The sequence below is a fragment of the Patiria miniata genome, unplaced genomic scaffold (assembly GCF_015706575.1).
Source record: "Patiria miniata isolate m_02_andy unplaced genomic scaffold, ASM1570657v1 HiC_scaffold_20, whole genome shotgun sequence".
Lineage (NCBI taxonomy): Eukaryota > Metazoa > Echinodermata > Asteroidea > Valvatida > Asterinidae > Patiria > Patiria miniata.
The window spans coordinates 37,268,604-37,289,171 of NW_024037059.1; the positions used below are offsets into that span (position 1 = coordinate 37,268,604).

The following is a 20,568-nucleotide window of genomic DNA, read 5'->3' on the forward strand; positions in this document are numbered from 1 at the left end:
AATTTCAGCTTTTGAATTAAGAGCGGGACGCTCCTAATTTGTTCTGAATAGCGTGCGAAATTTCTGGACTGCAGCGCGCCATTTAAAAACAAATTTTTAAACTGAATAAAGGCAGACAAAAGCACGCGAGACAATTTAGCACGTATGCCATATAGTACCAACTTTATAAAAAAAAAGTCATACTTTATGAAATGCGTCCGTGACGATGCAGTATTTCGCTGATATCTGAAAAATAGTTCAGTGCTGCCTTGCTGGATATTTGTTTCTCCTTTTACCGACATTCTAAGCGCCTATTTTACCCCCTCGGTGTATTGGAATAGGGGGGGGGGGCGGGGGGTTGCAGAGTGGCAAATTGCAACGGGCTACAGATTTTAAGAGCGAGCCAGGCGGGGACGCTGAAAGAAGCAAAATCGGGGCGGCGACGTCGGCCGGTCGGAAAAAAGCGTGCACGTCAGGCGGCAGGGATGAAGAGCGCCACCTTCTGTCCGAGAGTGTCCATGAGTGTCCGCTTTTAAAAGTGACCCTATGGGTGCAGTGAACTCACCCATATGATGAGTGCCCCAACTTCAGAAAGTCAGTAAAAACACTCACAAGTTACTCTTCAAGGTGTTCGAGACACCATCAAAATTAAAGCTCATTTGATCATCTTTCGTTTGAATCTTTCAGACGATTCGTAACCTGTTAACCGCATATCCAGCCGCTCGACTGCTGGGCGCGTACACACTGAGTGGCTCAAAAAAGTTAGCATTTTGGACGGTGAACCGGAATAATGTCACCAAAAAAGTTATATGTCACCATTATTTAATTAGCCCTGATGCTTCCATGCTAGAGCAAGAAAAATGTACCCCTATCTGCGATCCGCTATTCATGCACAATTCGATATAATTATAACGGGAAGTAATTGACTTCAAGTTCATGTATAATGGCGATCGATAAGCAGTGTGATCATCAGTCGGAGGAATATTTGCAAACATCAAAAAATAAAACTACCAAATCATTTTGAAATACCTTGCTGGACTGTTAGTGAATGACAGTGTAAAGCATCCTGTAAAATCATGGCACCTGGTATACTGTCATTTTCAAGAAAAGTGGTATTTTTGTATCAATTTCCAACGCTGATCGGCCGATCAGCGTTGGAAAAAACTGGCTTTTTTTCAAATACTGGCCCCAATTGACCATCGCACTTGTTTGCAATCGATTACAAACCTATGAACGGGTACAAGCCAGCTAGACTGGTTCTCTGACCTTACAATTCCCCAATGTATGTAAACTGCTCTGTTTCTTCTTATATGGAGTCAGGGAACCAGACTACGGGAAAATGATTGTTTTTCTTGTTTTTTTTTAGCATGTTCGAACCCAAAACCTCAAAAAAGTCAGTGTAACTATATTTGCTATATATTTCCAACCCCCCAATTCCATCCATTTCTGAAAATTACAGCAAAAGCAAATGATGTATATTCCCTTTTAATAGGCAAACATTTAAATTTCGCGCGTAGTCACAAATTGCCCGCGCGCCTATCATTTAATTGGCGATCGTTACAATGGTGCCAGATATCAATTCATTATCTGTTTCACCTGCAGCTTCATGTTGGTACAGGTTGACATGATTCGCTTACGTAACTCCGTTGTCTTACTTTTCCCGACAATAGGCCAATAGCATCCCTCCTTATATTTTGAGTTTGTGAACCCTTTCGGCACACACCCAATAAGGGCAGGTCACTGACAAGTGCAAATAGAGGTCATATGCATCCGCGTGATGACATCATGCAAAAACATTTGACATCGTTACCACATTTGCAGAGTAAACATCTTGCAAGAAATTTAACACCATCTACGAAATGCAAAAGAGGACCTTATTGTACTGCAACGCATCAATTATAAAAGACCAGGGATATTTTGGGGACATTTGTAGATTTATTTTCTTATGACTCACGCTGTCATTTTCGATGTGTGAGGCGTAATGCGGTTGACCCGTTCCTAGTATTATCATTCAGTCGGCAGTTCTGAGGCACATTTCCTTGTTGTGAGAGAGTCTCCACGGCATCAGATTTTACCGGAAACGTCAACTATTCTGGCCACTGTTTACATGTTACAGTAGGAAAGAGGAGGAAAGATAATTCCTCATCATGGGGAATTGCTGTGGAGGACCGAAGGAGAGGAATTACAACCCACAGGCCGGTGTACGAACAGACATCGGGGCGCAGCAACAGCAGCAACAACCGCAGGCCGTCAACTCCACACACAACCACCAGCCTCCGCAGCACAGAATACATCATGCCGATGCTTTGCCCCGCCAGACCGGTGGCCCATCGACATCGGTCGCCCCCGGTTTTAAACTCTACGTTGCCCTGTTTGACTATGATGCCAGAACCAACGAGGACTTGAGTTTCAGGAAGGGGGAGGAACTCGAGGTTCAGAATGACAGTGGGGACTGGTGGCTTGCACGTTCAAGAACCACGAAGAAGGAGGGGTACATTCCTTGTAATTATGTAGCCAAAAGGCAATCATTGGAATCAGAGCCGTAAGTATTAATGACCTTGAGGTTATAACACAAAGTTACTGTGAGTGTCAGTGTACTTAAAAAGTGCAGTTGCATAATCATTTTTATGAAATACTGTAATCATTTGAACTTGTTAACTAAAGTGCTAACCTAATTTAAAAAAAAAGGAAAGATATTAATTTAATGTACCGGTAGTACCGAAGTGTGCCATGTATTCTGGTTCTAGCGCATAGTAAAGTGTGTGAACCTGAACAAAAACAACTGGCGTCTGACTTTGGTACTCGATTTATAGTATTATTAACAATCAAGTTTATGAACAAAATTCTATATTTAATTTACACTTTGTTTTACGTTAAAACAAAATGACAAGTAGCCAATCAATGTAAGAAACCAAGGACACTGAAGGACAGGGCGATAAGAAGCAGTGTCGTCTTTTTAATCAATGACAGCCAGCTTACAATATAAATACAACAAGCAATTGGAGTTGGACAAGTTGCAACAGCCAATTTCTACAAAACGAAGAACGTTGGAGGTGGGTAGGCCACAGGTACTAGAGACAGGATTGTGGATGAGTATGACTACATGAACGATGGTAAGGCCAAAAAAAAAATAGTTCTGCTTCCGATTATGTGGCGTTTGAAAATAGGGTAGGTGTGTATGATCCTATGGCGGCGTCTGCGTGTAGTCAAGGGTAAAAGGTAGAAATCGATGGTTTTGGGTGTTTTTTACTTCATTTTTTCCATAAAAAAAATTAGGGTAAGGGCTGTCAGAATAGGGTAGGTAGGGAAACCGGAAGCAGAACTATTATTTTTTTTGGCCTAACAGGTCAACTCAAACCCCAAACTTGATAACCAGTATTAAGAGCCAACCAGTATTAAGTGACTCAAATCAAGGTCAACTTGTATCGGAGTCTAGGTGTACCCAGGCCAATCTCAAGGAACATTAGAGGGGAAATTGCAGATCGGGATAGTGATCCAGGTGTGAACAAACAGTCTGATGGGTAAAAAACATAATTGGTTGAAAGTTCAAGGATGGGAATGAGGAAAGGAGATTGAAAGAGGAGTGTGATGGCCTAGCGGTTAAGAACACCGGACTCACGTTCTGGTGTTTCAGAGGCAACAGTGACGTGGGTTCGAGCCCGCCGGCGGACACTTGTGCTCTTAAGCAAGGCACTTAACCATTATTGCTTCGTCCTTCGGATGGGACGTTAAGCCGTAGGTCCTGTGTGTTGTATAAATGCACGTAAAAGAACCCAGTAAACACTTATCGCTAAGAGAAGGGGTTTGCCCCGGTGTTTCTGGCCTCCTGTATAAACTCCCACGTGGAGTATTTAGGAGAAGAACCAACCAAGAACCAACCAAGAACCAAGAGGCAACATTCATGTATATAGTCATTCATTTGTTTGGTTTTACTGCTTCCTTAATCTAACGATTGGCAGGATACTTGCATATTATATCGGGAAACTTCAATGTCCATGGACGTGCCATGTCAAAAAGTTGGGCCTCTGTACATTGTCAGTTTGCACAGACTTGTTGGAGGAGAGTTGGGGTGGGGCGGCCTCATTTCCGATATTTGTCGGCATTGAAGAGCAGTTTTTTTTGTGAGGTCTGAAACTCCGGGCATGATATGACAACGGCAGCTGTCTTGCTAAAAGGTTGTGACGTTAGAGGTGCCGTAGATTTGGTGAATTCTGGCATTGGTTTAGTGAAACTTGTGTTCCTTACTAAGCTGTGTTGACTTGCAAAATCCACTACAGGCCATTCTGCCTTGAAAGCCCCATACACAGCATCCAAATGTTACTTTTGCTTTTTCAGTGGGTTCCAGTTTTGACTGGAATAGGTCAGTGTACTTCTAATCAGGCTATCCGGTTATAGAACTCGCAATTTTCACATAATCCAATGATTTATCAACAGTGTCTTGTTAGCAGCAAAACTTGTTCGAACACTGTCAACCCGGTAGTTAATAAATTCGAGGTCGCTGGTGTTGGGTTGGTCGTGTTATATTTGTGTTTCTGGCAGCCTGGATACTTGAATGTCTCGTGTTTTTGATGTCCATGTTGTTGATTTGGATTTACACCAAGGAGAGATAGGAGGTGTTGGGGTAAATGGTTGTGAGGTGGATATCATCGTCTTTCGTCTCTGAAGGTTGATCTTGAGACTAAATTTGATTGAAAAACGTCGTTGAGGAGGGCGGCAGCATTTTGGAGGGTGTGTGCAGTGTTGAGGAAAAGGATGAGATCATCAGCATATATCCGGACCAGGAAAGTTCGGATGTTGCTGATGGCACATTTAAGCAGTCTTTTATGCAGTCTTTTATGCATACTTCTGCAAGGTTGTGGGTGTGCTGGAAATGTCAGTGGTTTTGTCTTTTTGAGTTTTGACGCTTCATACAGAAAGGTTTTCATCAAGTAGTCCATGTACAAATTGTACAAGAAGGGGCTCTCCAGCCCCCCTTACCATACTCCCCAACTCTTGGCAAAGGTGGTGTCTGCCAAGGCATAGTACATGTAGTATGAAGTGGAGGTATAGAAATGTTCAAGCAGGTTTATCAGGGTTGTTTGGAGTCACAGGGGAAACATGAAGTAAACTAGTTGAACAAAATCATTGGACATTTATAATTGTTGACTTTTTGACTTAAAGGTATTTTATGAATGGGAGTAATGTGCTCGACTGGTATTACAAGTACGTTTAAAACAGGCTTGTGGCCTGGTTGCATCCATATGAAAAATTTGGAAACAGCATGATGATGTTGTGGTGGTTTTATAGTAATTACAGTGTACATAATGAGAACAGTGTATACTTTCTGTTTGCAAAAAAACTTTTTTGGGGGCAAATAATATTACACATGCATATTACACATCCATCATGTCCTCTTCATGAAGTGAAACAAGACAAATCTTTGTCGAAAATAGTTTTAAAAATTGCTTTGCAGAAAAAAGGATTAGTTGACATTGGTCGTGAACTTGAGTGCTTGCTCACTTTATGTACATTGTACTACAGATGTACATTACATTGTACTCTGTAGTACAAATGTATACAATACATTGTATACGTGTATAATGTTTTTGAAGGAAATCAAAACATATTTTTTTTCTATCTGTAAGCTTATCAAAATACCCTTGAGTCATATCGTATTTACAGTGACTTACACTCAAAACCAAAAGTATTAACCTGCAAGTATTGAGAAACAATCGTCCTTTATCCACATGTACATGTACATGTATGCTCATGACATGTATTTGGCTTTCCAAATTTGGTAACAATCTGTTCATTACATAAACACCACATGTACAGTAGGCATGTGTACATGTATGTAGGTTAATTATAGGTGCTGGCCATTCCATAAACAGTAATTTCATTGATACTATAATGTATTAAATCTGTTTACATGTACATGTTCCCTTTAAAGGGAATGTACATCATTGGCTTTTGCTGTAATTTTCAGACATGAACTATTTGAGGGGTTAGTATAAGAGATCAAATATTATTACACTGACATGTTTGAAGTTTTGCGTTCGAAAATGCTGGAAAAGCCAAGAAAAACAAAAATGTTCAAGTAGTCTGGTTCCCTGACTCCACTAAAGATAAAATGGATCAATTTATAGATGCCGAAAAATTGTAAGGTAAGGGAACCAGTCTAGCTGGCCTGCGCCCGTTAATGAACATGTAACCAATAGCAAACAAAATTTGGACTGAAAAAAAAGGGTAAATTTTGAGCAGAAGTTGAAAAATAGTTAGGTTTTTCCAACGGTGGTCGGCCGACCACCGTTGGAAATGTATACAAAAATACCATTTTCTTGAAAATGATTTTACACCAGGTGCCATAATTTTACAGGATGCTTTAGACTGTCATTTACCAACATCCTAGTAAGGTATTTCGTAAAAACTTGGTAGTTTTATTTTTCGATGTTTGCAAATGTTGTTTATTCCCTTTAAACAAATGCACACATGTGTACATTATGTAACTGCAGTAACTGTGTAGCTCATTATCCACAGATCTAGTGATGTACCCTGTGCAAAATTGGGCAGCCAAGATTGACATGATGTGGAATGTAACCAATGCACGTTATCTGTTTCACAACATGTTTATTAGTGCATTAGAATTATAATGTCATGCCTCAAATCTGATGACTCGTTTGTTGTTGCTTTTCCTGCAGATGGTATTTCCAAAATATAAAGAGAGTCGATGCAGAGAAGAAGTTACTGCTACCACAGAATGAGCACGGATCCTTTTTAATCAGAGAGAGTGAAAGCAGAAGGGGAGACTTCTCCTTATCACGTAAGAATGAAATTGTGTCTTACATGTTTAAAAATAAATGATACATCATGTACATGTACAACATAAAAATAGTATTACACCACTGTTGTACTGTTATACAGGTGACTCTGTACAGACATATATGCACATTTAATATTAAGAGGTAGCATACTAAATTTAATTTAACCCTAACCCCCCTAGTAGTTTCTCAGGACTGCCCTCCTAAATCCAGCAGAGTGCAACCGGAGTTTCCTGCTCAATCCAATGTGCTTTATTTTCAGTTGTCTGCTGAATCCAATGTAGTCCAACATGGCATTGTGATGTAGTTAAGTTGCCTGCTGAATCCAACATTTTGCATCAGGAATGTACCCAACAGGCTCATGGGCGTCGCGAGGGGGGGGGGGGGGGCACTTGCCCCCCCCCCCCCCCCCCCCCGGAAAAGCAAAAAAGCACAAAACCAAAAACAAAAGGGAAGGAAAAAAAAGGAGGAAAAAGAGGCGCGGAAGTCCTAGTGGTATAAATTTAATGGTGGGAGAGGGAGGGCAAAATGTCCCTGCCCCCCTCTAAAACTGATAAATCGAGATTGTGTTGAGAAATACAGACATTTTTTTGGCAAAAATATGTTTTGCCCCCCTCTAGAAAAAATCCTGGCGACGCCCATGAACAGGCTCCATCCTGTTGGATTCAGCAGGGTAAAAAAAAAGTGTGGCCTTCGTTTGCTTCCCAACCCCTGAAAAAGGGGAAATATATACCATGTGTATATATAAGAACGTATATATACAAAATATAAATAACAAAACCAAAATCCTCCCAAACAAAGGAAACCATTTGACTAGCACGTACATGTACGTGTAAAGGGAAGTTAAATCGAAAATAAACATTATTATAGACCGATTTGTCTCTAAGATGTCACTAGTGGTGGGATTGAAATCCAGATTTTTAAGATTCGGTTTGATTTACACCATTTGGTTTGATTTTGAAAACAGAATATATTCAAAACCAACCTTAACCCTAACCTCCCCAACTCCATCAAAATCCATCCCCCCATTTTTGTGGATTTTGGGGGGACTTGGTCCTGCAGGCCTGGTTTGACTAAACATTGAAGGAGTATGATGGACTTTGGCCTGGAGGCTTAAAGCAAAGCATGCATTGGAAGCAGTGTGATTGATGGATTTTGGCAGACTTGGTCCAATAGTAAAAGACAGTAGGGAGTTAGGGTTAAAAATACAACCTACCCCTTTCTGTAACCTGTAAGCTAAACTTGCTCCATGGTCTCAAATTGTAACAGTAGGCCTATTTGCTCACTAAGGCCAAAAAAAAAAAATAGTCGGTCTCTGGTCAGACCAAAGTTCCGGAATCGACGCGGCGACGCTGCTTTTTTTTTCTTTTTTTTTAACCTTGGATTGTACAGACAAGGTGGGGTACTATTTTGCTTTTTTGGTGTCCTCATGTACATTGGTGTCCTCCATAATTTGCCTGGGTGCTCTCGATCATTTGCCGTGGTGCAATTTCCCATTCCTTGGTGCTCTTTGGTAAAAAAAAAATGTGGAGGTGCGGCAATAGAGGGCACTGTTGAAGCTACCGCGGAACATTTTGGGGAAAAAAAAGATTGACGCGTATGATTAAAATCGAAGCGCGCGCTGACCAGAGACTGACTTATTTTTTGTTTTGGCCTAACAGTCTTTTTGGTTCATGAAGAGCCTGCCCATTAAACTGATCAGAGTGTAGGTTTTGTCGGACATTAGGCTGGTCTTGGTCAAAACATTGTGGGCCAATAGAATGGGCCTTATGCACGAGTTTGCCATTTTGTCAAGTTCCCTGAATGTATTTCATAAATTATGAACTGTTGAATTGGATGGCGCCAGACTATTTATGCAGGCATATCGCAGTTTTATTTTGCTGTCATTTTTTTTAAATCTGGCTTTAAACACGAGGGAATGTTTAATTACAAATTTTAAATTATTTATTGAAGCAGCCTTGAATTAATTAGTAATTAATTTGCTTTCATTTTGCTTCGCAAGCTCCAAAAATTAAGATTTTACCTCACTTTCAATTCAATATGGCCAACTCGTGCATAAGGCCCATGGTTAATTGTAAGTGATAAAACTCCTCTCACTATTTAAAAGAACATTTGCAGATCCCATTTAGCATTTGGTGTATTATGTTTGACTTTCCCAGTACGAGATGGCGATACTGTTAAGCACTACAGAATACGGCAACTTGATCATGGAGGTTATTTCATTGCACGGCGATCTACATTCACCACACTGACGGATCTTGTCAAACACTACACAGTGGAAGCCGACGGGCTGTGTGTTAACCTCCGTAAACCATGTGTATTGGTAAGATGGTCATGCATTTTTAAATAGTAATGTAAGGCCAAAAAAAAAAAGTCTCCGGTTTCTGGTATGCGCGCGCGTCACCGTAGCAATGCGCGTCGGCAAAATGAAAAAGTTTTTTTTTCAATGAAAGATGATGTCTCAAAACCGCCAAACTCACTGGTTTGACTGAAATCCTGCTGCTGCACAATTTTAACGTGTCTTTAGATTGGATTATGGTCGAGAATAAGGTTTATGTGGCCTCTCTGGACTCCCATATATTTGCACTAAGTTTAGTCGGGCACCATTTGCAGTCATCAGCCGACATTTGAAGCAAAAAAATCAGGTAAAAAAAAAAAGCCGCGTCGCCGCACCACTTTTTGGGCAAGCTCCATACCAGAAACTGGAGACTTTTTTTTTTGGCCTAATGTGACTTGTTGGTTTCCAGTAAAGCCAGCAATCTGAAACTGGAATGGTCATGAAGAACATATGTACCTAATTTAGTATTTGCAACTTAACTTTGTTTGTCATATACACTTTTGTACATGTACATACATGTAGTGTATTCAAGATTACACAAACCTAGTGTGCTTTCATAATTTTGTAGGGGAAAAAAAAACACGAGATGTCATCCATTATTTCAATGATTATAATCAGACTCAGTCTACTGAAACAGTCCCATCTTGATATATCACAGAGAACGTGTCAAGATATTTCCTCACACATGAATATTCTTGTTTAACTTTCAACTTCTTCAGGTGGAGAAGCCACAAACGATTGGCTTGTCCTACAACACGGCTGACCAATGGGAGATCCCTAGGAATTCTCTGCAGATGGTCAAGAGGCTAGGAGGCGGTCAGTTTGGTGAGGTGTGGGAGGGGCTGTGGAACAACACAACTCCGGTGGCAATCAAGACGTTGAAACCAGGTACATTTGAAGCAAATTCTCACAAGTCCAGTCATGGTCACAAATTGATCCACAAGTCCAGTTAACCCTAACCCCAAAGGCCATTTTTGCTAAGAACATCCTCAATCCTCCAAAATCCTCCAAAATTGTGCACTTATGTTCAAATGAAGGATACCCAGCGCCTCAATCCTTTAAATCGTCAGACAGTCCTGCCTAAAAAAAATGCATTCATCCACAATCCTCCTCTTCTTCAAACACCATTCATCCTCAATCCTCCAAAATCCTCCAAAATTGTGCACTTATGTTCAAATGAAGGATACCCAGCGCCTCAATCCTTTTAAATGGTCAGACAGTCCTGCCTAAAAAAAAATGCATTCATCTTCAATCCTCCAAAATCCTCCTCTTCTTCAAACACCATTCATTCTCAATCACCCAAAATCCTCCAAAATTGTGCACTTATGTTCAAATGAAGGATACCCAGCGCCTCAATCCTTTTAAATCGTCAGACAGTCCTGCCTAAAAAAAATGCATTCATCCACAATCCTCCTCTTCTTCAAACACCATTCATCCTCAATCCTCCAAAATCCTCCAAAATTGTGCACTTATGTTCAAATGAAGGATACCCAGCGCCTCAATCCTTTTAAATCGTCAGACAGTCCTGCCTAAAAAAAATGCATTCATCCACAATCCTCCTCTTCTTCAAACACCATTCATCCTCAATCCTCCAAAATCCTCCAAAATTGTGCACTTATTTTCAAATGAAGGATACCCAGCGCCTCAATCCTTTTAAATGGTCAGACAGTCCTGCCTAAAAAAAAATGCATTCATCTTCAATCCTCCAAAATCCTCCTCTTCTTCAAACACCATTCATTCTCAATCACCCAAAATCCTCATGGGCTAAAGCACAATTCATCCTCAATCCTCCCAAATCCTCATGTTTCTCAAACACCATTCATCCTCAATCCTCCCAAATCCTCATGTTTCTCAAACACCATTCATCCTCAATCCTACAAAATCCTCCAAAAACGCCATGAGGATTTTGGAGGATTGAGAAGGGAATAGGGCTAAACCCCAACAGGAAAATGGTGTTACATGTACATGTACACAAACCTTGATTTTATTGTCATTTGAAGGAGGGAATATAAAATACGTCAAATATTTAATAGGCAACTAATTTCGCTCCGCTGCAGGAAGAAAGCCTCTTCACCAATTTTCCATCTCACTCTATCTTGAGCCGTCTGTTGTCATGCAATGCCGTTATATGTTCTTAGTTCATCCCTCCATCTTCTGTTTTGTCTCCTTCTTTTCCTGGTTTGGTTTCTTGGAGTCCAATTGGTTATTTCAACTATAACAGGTCCAAGTTTAGGTGTTTGGTTTTAATTTGTAATTCTTTGTGATTTAAATCCACCTTGACAGGTACTATGAACAAAGACGACTTCCTCAAAGAGGCTCAAATTATGAAGAAGCTGAGACACCCGAAGCTGATCCAGCTGTATGCTGTCTGCACCATGGAGGAACCCATGTACATCGTTACAGAACTCATGATCAATGGGGCCCTGTTGGACTTCCTACAGACATGTGAGTATTTAACTGACTGTTCTCGTTTATATGACCTGGGTGTAACAGGTGTATTAGGGTTCACCTGTCATGGGAAAATCTCTAAGGTATGTATAGCCTTATCTTTTTTATTTATCTTTTACATGTACATGTACCTTGGACAGTCTGCACAAACTAAACACTTCAAGATACTGTAATTTACAGGGGATCTTTCCACATGTACATGCATATGTGCTACCTTGTTTGTTCAAGGCACTGTGTGTTTTTTTATATTATTTTTATTTCCAAGAAATGAGTGGCCTAGGTCAGTCTTTGAAGATAATCAAACCGAAAGAACAAGTATGAATAATACCCCTGTTATGCTTTCACATAAATTCACATTCACATTACGGGAAACGGTACCTTTTGGAGACAATTTTGCCTCTAAATAAGAGTTGTGACATTAGAGAGACATTAAAATGTCTCTTTAATGTCCCGGGTCCCCCTAAGGTATAACTTGTGATGAAAATATTTCCTGAAGGGCTCATTAACAGGAATTTTAAATGCAAAACACAATCAAGGTCATGATTATTGCTACAAGTCAAACATTTGTTTGTCAGAAGTCAGATTTTCCTTTGAATGGACCATTACCGATTTTGCAACGAGCCCCACCCACCATTGGTTTCTGTACATTTCACACTGTGCTTGTGAGCGAGTCTGAATGAGCTGCTGTGGTCACATGACTAAATGTCATGATGTAATTGGTCATTGTGCGCTCTTTTATTGACTGGCAAGGATACATTCAGTGTCTCAACAATTGTACACATATTTTTTATCCCCCTGGCTTTTAAAGGCACACTAGGTCCTGGAACAGCCCAATTGGGCTACAAAACGCGCTTTGAACGAGATGATGATAATCAGAAATAACTTCAAAAGTAGGATATAAACATCCACACAACTATCCTTTCAAAACTAGGCGTTTTTGTGTTATTCCTGTATTATGCGTGCGAGAATGAATTTCGGGGTCCACTTTTGCGACCCCATAAATTCGAGCTGTTTGGATGCTAGTTGTGACGCGTAAAGTGTTCGCCTTCTGCGGACGTTGAAGAAACCACAATTTATTGCATTGGTGATTGGTCACCGCGCACTGTTCCCGAGACCCACAATGTGTATAGCGTACATGAGAACGACACGAAAAAAAGTATTCGTACTCCGTCATGTCCGATGTAAACAAGTGGTGTTTTTCGTCTTTTCTCGGGAACGGTAAGACATTAGGTTGGTTTCCTTTCAACCAGATGTTTGAAATAGGCTAAGTAAACAATCCAAAACATAACATTTTCGGGCATTTCAGGACCTAGTGCCCCTTTAAGCCAACAAAGGGGGATCTTGCGATAGTGTGTTCCTTCTGTGTGTCCATGTATTCCATTTTGGTTAGGTTAACTGTTTAGTGCTGTCATATGAAAAGTCAGACTTCGATCTTAACCAAACTTGATGACAATAATCTTTGGTTATGGGGACTTCAGATGACTTGAGACATTTGAGGTCAAAGGTCATCTAGGGGTCAAATAAGGTCATTGTTGATTTTGGTTAAGTCAACTGAGAAGTATGTTTACTAACTGACTGTATTAATCATAGAGCAAGGTATTAATACTGCCAGGATGCCAGGGGATCGTGCAGGTTTAACTTGCAGTATTTTTTCCCTTGTATTTGACTACAGCAAAGGGTCGAATGTTGAAGCTTCCAGAGCTGATTGATACGGCGTCGCAGGTGGCTTCCGGCATGGCCTACCTGGAGAAACAGAGCTACATCCACAGGGATCTAGCCGCCAGGAATGTCCTGGTAGGAGAAGCCAATATCTGTAAAGTGGCAGACTTTGGCCTGGCAAGAATCATCAAGGTGGGTCCATTACACCTAGACTGATCCCTTACACCTAGCACACTCAGTGTGCCAATTGCGTCATACGCAAGTGCCCACATGTCAAGACATTTCTCAAATATTTAGCTGCACAGTCATGTGTCGAGTACCCGGTTCCGATGCACAAAGAGGAACAAATGCTTCTTGTAAAAACTCTCCACAGAATGCAGTGGCCTTTAAAAAAGAAAATATTTGAATAATAATAATATTGATTTATATAGCGCACATATCAATGACACAGGTTATCAAAGTGTGTTACAATGTTATTACCCCTGCTAACCAGGCCAATGAAAGCTTTCCAAAGACTGTCATTTTTTGCAGTGATCATGACAAGTGACGCAATGATGAGACCCCTTCAGTGATTTTGCAATAAATGTATAAAGAGGTTGTTATTTTTGCACAGATTTGAATGACTATTAACAGTTTCAACATTAAACATACATACTTCATTGTGTTCGGTGTTTCAGGATGATATTTATGAGTCTCGTGTTGGTGCCAAGTTCCCAATCAAGTGGACAGCTCCAGAAGCAGCTAACTACCTTGCCTTCACTATCAAATCTGACGTCTGGTCCTTCGGAATTCTACTCACAGAGATTGTCACATATGGCAGAATACCTTATGCAGGTACTGTTTTATTACGAACACGACCAAGTGACTGCTTGAATGAGCAGTAACCCTTCTTTGGAAACATACATTCTATGCCAAGTTGTCCAATCAAATGACTGTTTTCAACAGTTAAGAATTCCCAGCCTATATAAAGCAGGATTGACTGGCTGTGACTGTTTATGTAACTTGATACAGCTTTGCTTTGACTTACGGTGATTGATAAGCCAGCTGTGCCCACAACTTGCCTGCATGGTCTGTTGATTGAGTTTGACTAGTCACAGTGTTTTCATGACATAGCAGGCATGAGAATCTTCCTGTTTAAACAGGAACTTCTGTTTTTTGGTTGCCCAAGCTTTTCCACGTTTTTATTTGCTTTGAATCTGCTTTGGTGTTTTCTTTGCCTGATTTCACATCTTTTTTCCTGTTCTTGCACAAATTTCCTGTTTCCTAATGTTGCTGTACTCTCCAGATAAGTTAACTTGTGAACAGACTGTAGCCCAGTGGAGTTTACATGTAGTGGGGGATGGGTGTGCAGTTTTCTGGGTGATAAATCTGTCTTTCAGTTGTGAATATTGCTTTAGATTTGCAAACATTTTTTAACATTATGATTATTTTATGATTTTTCATCCATTTTGTTCTGCAGGTTACACCAATAAACAAGTACTTGACATGGTGGAGACGGGTTTCCGTATGCCGTGTCCGCCGGGATGCCCCCCGGAGCTGTACGACATCATGCTCGAATGCTGGAAGGCTACTCCGCTAGACCGACCGACGTTTGAAACTCTCCAATGGAAACTAGAGGAGTTCTTTGTCAACACTGGTGACCAGTACAGGGAACCATCTGGCATCAATTGATAATGGTTGGGATGCGATTAAATAATTCCTAACACCCGGTTCATATTCGGCGCGAAAGCGAAAGCAAACGCGAATTTGTGACGTCATGGTAAGTATTCGCGGTGCGAATTCGTGAAATCAACATATTTCAGCGAATTTCGCAGCGAATTCGCTTCGCATGAAGTATGAACCTATCTTTATTGTGGTATGAGGGAAAGGAATATGCATTAAAAACGTAGATTAAACCAACCATTCTTAAAATACAATAAAATTTCTAGAAAATCAAGTATGTGAATTTTACATGCTCCAATTGTTGGAGGTAATCAAATCAAATACTGACTGGCTGTAGTGTTTTTGGATAGGTGATGGCAAAATTAGAACCCGTCACTTAAGTGTAATGTGACCTGTGTCCATCTTTGTTTGGGGGATTACAGTGCGATACAAAAAACATAACGGAAGTTAGAACTCATGTATCTGAACATGAATCGGTTTTGTACTCTAAGTAAACAATTTTGTCTTTACAATAAAAAATATATTGAAAATGCTGCTATTCCACTTCACGTTAGAGTAAGTATTAGGTCGTGTCCGAATTACTTGGCCACGGCTTGAAATTACACATGTCTATGGGCTCTGTGCGCCAACAAAAGAGGGTGCGTTTTTACCTTTTTTTGAGAGCTCCGTGGACGGGACACACAGCGTGCGCGTACTGTACTGTACTGGTTCGCGTGCGAAGTACTCACGACTTCCTGAACATGCTGAATGTACAAAAGATATAGCCACTGCGTCTTGGCGTGAGCGTCAGGCGTCATCGGCGCGGGAATACCTTCAAATTCAACTTGCAATGGTCTCCGAGACTAATCCCCGCCTCCAATAACTTTGGATACATTCGAAATACGCAGTGGATGGATCGGGAACCAGTCTAGGTCACCCCCAACTCTCCTTTTCTGGGCGTTGATGGGGTACTTCTGCACGAAGCCCATGGTAGCGGCTGCAGCCACTTCCCATAGACTTGTGTGTAATTTCAAGCCGTAGTCAAGTAATTTGGACATGGCCAGGGGCGGCTCGAAAACTTTGCTGGCTAAATAAGGCCATCTCTGAATCATTGTGTGTATGGCTATGGCATTGTCATTGATCCATACCTGTCAAAATCCATAGCCCTGAGCAAAACTGATTTAAGCATGGCCTGCAGTAAGCCTCTGTACTGATGACGTCACACTTTGTTTACGTGTGTGCTTTCCTATGGTGCTCAGTGGACCGTGGGCCCCCACTGGCTCCATAGGAACAAAGTGTGACGTCATCAGTACAGAGGCTTATTCAGTCAGCCACCCTGTCTTAAATTGAAAATGTCCCACAGGTGCACAGATGTATGCTCACGGTATCACATTCTTTAAAAAATAGGGAAGGCAACGATTTGCAATGACTTCTTGCTTCATGATAACAAAAGTAGAGATTGCGCTGTAAACTACACACTTAGATACATAATACAATAAGGTATGTAAGAACAAAGGCATGTCCTCAGTATTGATAGTTTCCCCTCATTTACACAAAACAACTTTTCTTTCCATACACTAATGTCATGTACTTTGAAAGTGAGTAGTTGGAATGGTTTTGAAAGACAATTCCAAGGGAATGCATGTACATTGCCCTTTGTACAAGTACAGTTCTATCTGTTGTCTGTTTTTGTAATCAGCTGTCTGGAGAATGTCCCTCATTTGCAAATTGTGGGACGAATTTGTGTTGATTTCTGTCACTTTGCACAATGATTATTCTTGTGTGCAATGAATCAGTTTGACTTAGCTTGGCAGCTTGTAAAAAATGCAGAAAAAAATGGTACTTTTCCTTAAAAAGAAGAAAATCAGATTTGATATTTGTAACCAGGCAGTCAGACTTTTTGCATTTTAAGTGTAATATAAATCATATATGCTAAAAGGTTACTTGTGTAAAGTCATTCGGAACTTGAGCTATTTTTACTATTTAAATTATATGTGGCTTGTCAAGGTACTAGACTCTTTGTTTTGGTTAAAAGGGGAAAAGAGTGGTTGGTTCCTAGAAACTAGGAACAAAGATGTGTGAAATGCAGGACAGGCAGTTGTTTCCCCAAGGATTTGATAGAATAGTATACATGTACAATAGAATTCATTGTCCTTAAACAGTTGGTTAGAATGTTCCTTACAAAATTCAAATAGTCACTGAATTATGGTTCTCGACAATTTATACAATACATGAACAAGTGGTGATATGCACTTTATAAGTACTATGATTATTATTATTAATGGGATTTAGAATTGGGAGAAAAACCTTCTGACCAACTTCACCCTCACATCCGCTCTTCACCTGACATTAAGACTTTCAAACTGGCACTGGACAACATCAACATTCAAGACCTGGCTCCCAAAACCCAATCAAGAATTTAGTTGCTGCACACCTGACCCTGACCAACGTACGTCGACAACCTTCTAGGTGTTTGTACGTTTATGAAACAGAAACAGATTGAACCTATCACTGGCAACAGTGGTCATGATTACACAGTTCATCTGTACACACAGTAATGATTTTCATAATGGCACACATGGACACGCATGGTGTGATGCATCAAGTCAGATCCTGTAATTTGATTTAGTTCTGCATTATTGTTTTACAAGAGGCCAGACTCTACATGAAGATACCTTGTTAAAAGTGTAAGAGTATCCGGCAATAATTATTAATGTGACATGTCCGCTCTGAACACAGGTTTTTCAGTTCTCAGTTACTTTCTGCTGGTTTAGATTTTGTCATTTATAATTTTTTTGTAAATTTTCTTATTTTTAATATGCTTATTGTACCTGTCATGAGTCTGATTAATTTCACTGTTAGTCAGTGACGAAACCAAGTACTACTGCATGCTGATTTCCAGACCCATTTTTATCTACATTTATGGTCAAAACACTTCATTTGTAATGCATGCTTATATATTAAAGATTCCTAAATTATTATAAAATAATACGTTCTCGGAAACAAATGTCTGTATATAAGTAAAGTAATCTCTTTCTTTTTTTTACTCGGCAATGAAGAATGTGTCAGGTTTTAAAATGTCTTTTCACATTATTTTTGGGATGTAAGTTGCTGTACATGTAGATAAAGTGGGAACAAACATGACCGATTGATTCAATTTTAATTCTCTTGCCAAGGAATTTTAATGTATTTTGCTTTTATATGATAGGCAAATCTGAGACGATACAGAAAAATCTCACTGTTTGAATCGATGTCCTATAAACCTAGGGAATAATTTTGAAATAGTGTGGTGATTTCGTTTATATCATTGATAAGATTGATAGCTTCTGAAAACATGCATTTGAATTTTACTGAACAGTTCTACCTAGTTCGTGGTGGTTGGCTTTTGTTTGACATCTCATTTTTACTTTTTTAAACACTTTTCACTGCTTTATTTGTTTAAAATTATAATGTAACATTTTATTGACTTCCCAAATGCACTTGTCATGATACTCTACAGGGTGCCCCCCAAAAGTTGTGGAAGCAGATATCCCTTTATTTCTCAAAAAGTACTGAACAGCAGTATTTCATCTTGATGGAGCATATTAATTATACTCTTTGTGTATTATTCAGTATTAAAAATGCCATGGAAATCCATTCATGCAATCCAGAGAGCTAACAGATTGTAAAAAGCTATGGGTTTTTCACCCATTCCAAGGAGATGGGATTTACACAGTTAAAGGGAATATACAGCATTTGCAAACATCGAAAAATAAAACTACCAAGTTTTTGCGAAATACCGTAATAGGATGTTGGTAAATGACAGTCTAAAGCATCCTGTAAAATTATGGCACCTGGTATACTGTCATTTTCAAGAAAAGTGGTATTTTTGTATCAATTTCCAACGCTGATCGGCCGATCAGCGTTGGAAACAACTGGCTTTTTTTCAAATACTGGCCCCAATTGACCATTGCACTTGTTTGCAATCGATTACAAACCTATGAACGGGTACGAGCCAGCTAGACTGGTTCTCTGACCTTACAATTCCCGAATGTATGTAAACTGCTCTAATTCTTCTTATATGGAGTCAGGGAACCAGACTACAGGAAAATGATCGTTTTTCTTGGTTTTTATAGCATTTTCGAACCAAAAACCTCCAAAAAGTCAGTGTAACTATATTTGCTTTATATTTCCAACCCCCCAATTCCATCCATTTCTGAAAATTACAGCAAAAGCAAATGATGTATATTCCCTTTAACTTAATTTACATCAGAGTGAAAAGGCTCATGACAATTTGATGCACTGATATCACTAACTGTGTAAATCACATTGGAATGGGTGGAAAACCCATGGCCTTTTACAAACTGTTAGATCTCTGGTTTGCATGAACGGATGTCCATGGAATTTTCACTGATTATACACAAGAGTGTAATTAATATGCTCCATCAAGATGAAATACTCATGTTAAGTAGTGTTTGAGAAATGAAGGATATCTTCTTGCACATTTTTTTTTTTTTGGGGGGGGGGGGGACACCCTGTATACCTAAATGTACAGACACTTAAAAACTGAGACCCATCTGCAGGAGTTTTCTTGAATTTCAGAGCGACATTACAAAAAATTTCAGTAGTCCAATTTTGTTTCCTTCAAGATATGGGTCAGGGCTGTTCAATAGACTTTACCCATAACTCGGCCATATTTAATTGAAAGTGAGGTAATCTCTTCATTTTTGGAACTTGCGAGGAGAAACCAAAGCAATGAACTAAAAGTTCGATACAAAATAATACCATGCTGCTCTGATGAATAATTTAAAATTTGTGATTAAAAATACCCTAATGTTTTAAGCCATATTTAGAAAAAAATCAAAAGAGAGGCTTGGAACGCACTCCAATCATAAAATAGTCCGGCACCATCCCTTTCAACAGTTTACAATGTGTAAAATAGCTTCAGGGAACAAGATCGAAAATGGCTCCCTTATGAATAAGGTCTATAGTCAATAGTTTTAACTTAGTGTAAATGCTAATGTAGACATAACGGCAAATGCCAGATGTTTTTGTATTCATTTCATCATTATTTATGAGCAACTTATATGTTGTAAACAGATTGTTTAAAATGGAGCAGTAGCATGAGTTATTCATGGAGATGTTTTTTTATAAATGAATTAAGGGGAAACAATTACTGAAGATGCAATATATTCGGGTATCTTACTTGCTTTCACTGATTTTAAGGTAACAAATCGTTGGGTAAGAAAACAGGATTGTATTCGTTGTTTTTATTAAGAGTTCATTTTGAATGGCCTGTATATTTCATGCAAATAATTCAGAGAGAAGCAAATTGAGTAGTTTAAAGCGAATGCTACAGGGAAACTATCAATGTTTTTGTCTTTGAATTTATTTCAGTTTCACATGAAGTACAAACAAAATCTTCATTGTAAAGTGTTTAGAATTCAGATGATGGAAAAATGTTGCAACCTGACGCCTTTTCAGCGGTTGTGTACAAAGGCTACGGAGAGTAAAAAAAAAAAAGTATTTCTAACAAAATTGGAAATGTTTCTCATGTCTTATCATTTTTGCAATGACTGACCTTCATTGAGATGGTATATGAAGAAAAAAGTGGCATCAGGTTGCAACATTTTTTTCCCAGATGGTTTATATAAATATAGTTTGCATCATTGATAGACAATCTGGCTCTTTTCAAGCCTGTTTGAAACACTGCATAGTATTTCTTTT

General features: G+C 39.5%; 1 protein-coding gene across 1 annotated transcript; it reads left to right on the top strand.

Annotated features, from left to right (window-relative positions):
• Window positions 1-1,928: 1,928 nt before the first annotated feature.
• On the top strand, window positions 1,929-18,369 carry LOC119728957 (tyrosine-protein kinase SRK2-like). The gene is made up of 8 exons (XM_038201421.1): window positions 1,929-2,521; window positions 6,657-6,778; window positions 8,936-9,099; window positions 9,834-10,002; window positions 11,398-11,559; window positions 13,235-13,413; window positions 13,899-14,055; window positions 14,681-18,369. Exons 1-8 carry the CDS (start codon window positions 2,127-2,129, stop codon window positions 14,890-14,892), a joined length of 1,560 nt encoding a protein of 519 aa, XP_038057349.1. The 5' UTR covers window positions 1,929-2,126; the 3' UTR covers window positions 14,893-18,369.
• Window positions 18,370-20,568: the final 2,199 nt, after the last annotated feature.

What these genes read in the sequence shown, in the direction of transcription:
- LOC119728957 (XM_038201421.1), top strand. Translation starts at nt 2,127, where the DNA reads ATGGGGAATTGCTGTGGAGGACCGAAGGAGAGGAATTACAACCCACAG. An exon ending in TCCGTAAACCATGTGTATTG is followed by an intron (nt 9,100 to 9,833) that starts GTAAGATGGTCA and finishes CAACTTCTTCAG; the next exon opens with GTGGAGAAGCCACAAACGAT. An exon ending in TGGCAGAATACCTTATGCAG is followed by an intron (nt 14,056 to 14,680) that starts GTACTGTTTTAT and finishes TTTGTTCTGCAG; the next exon opens with GTTACACCAATAAACAAGTA.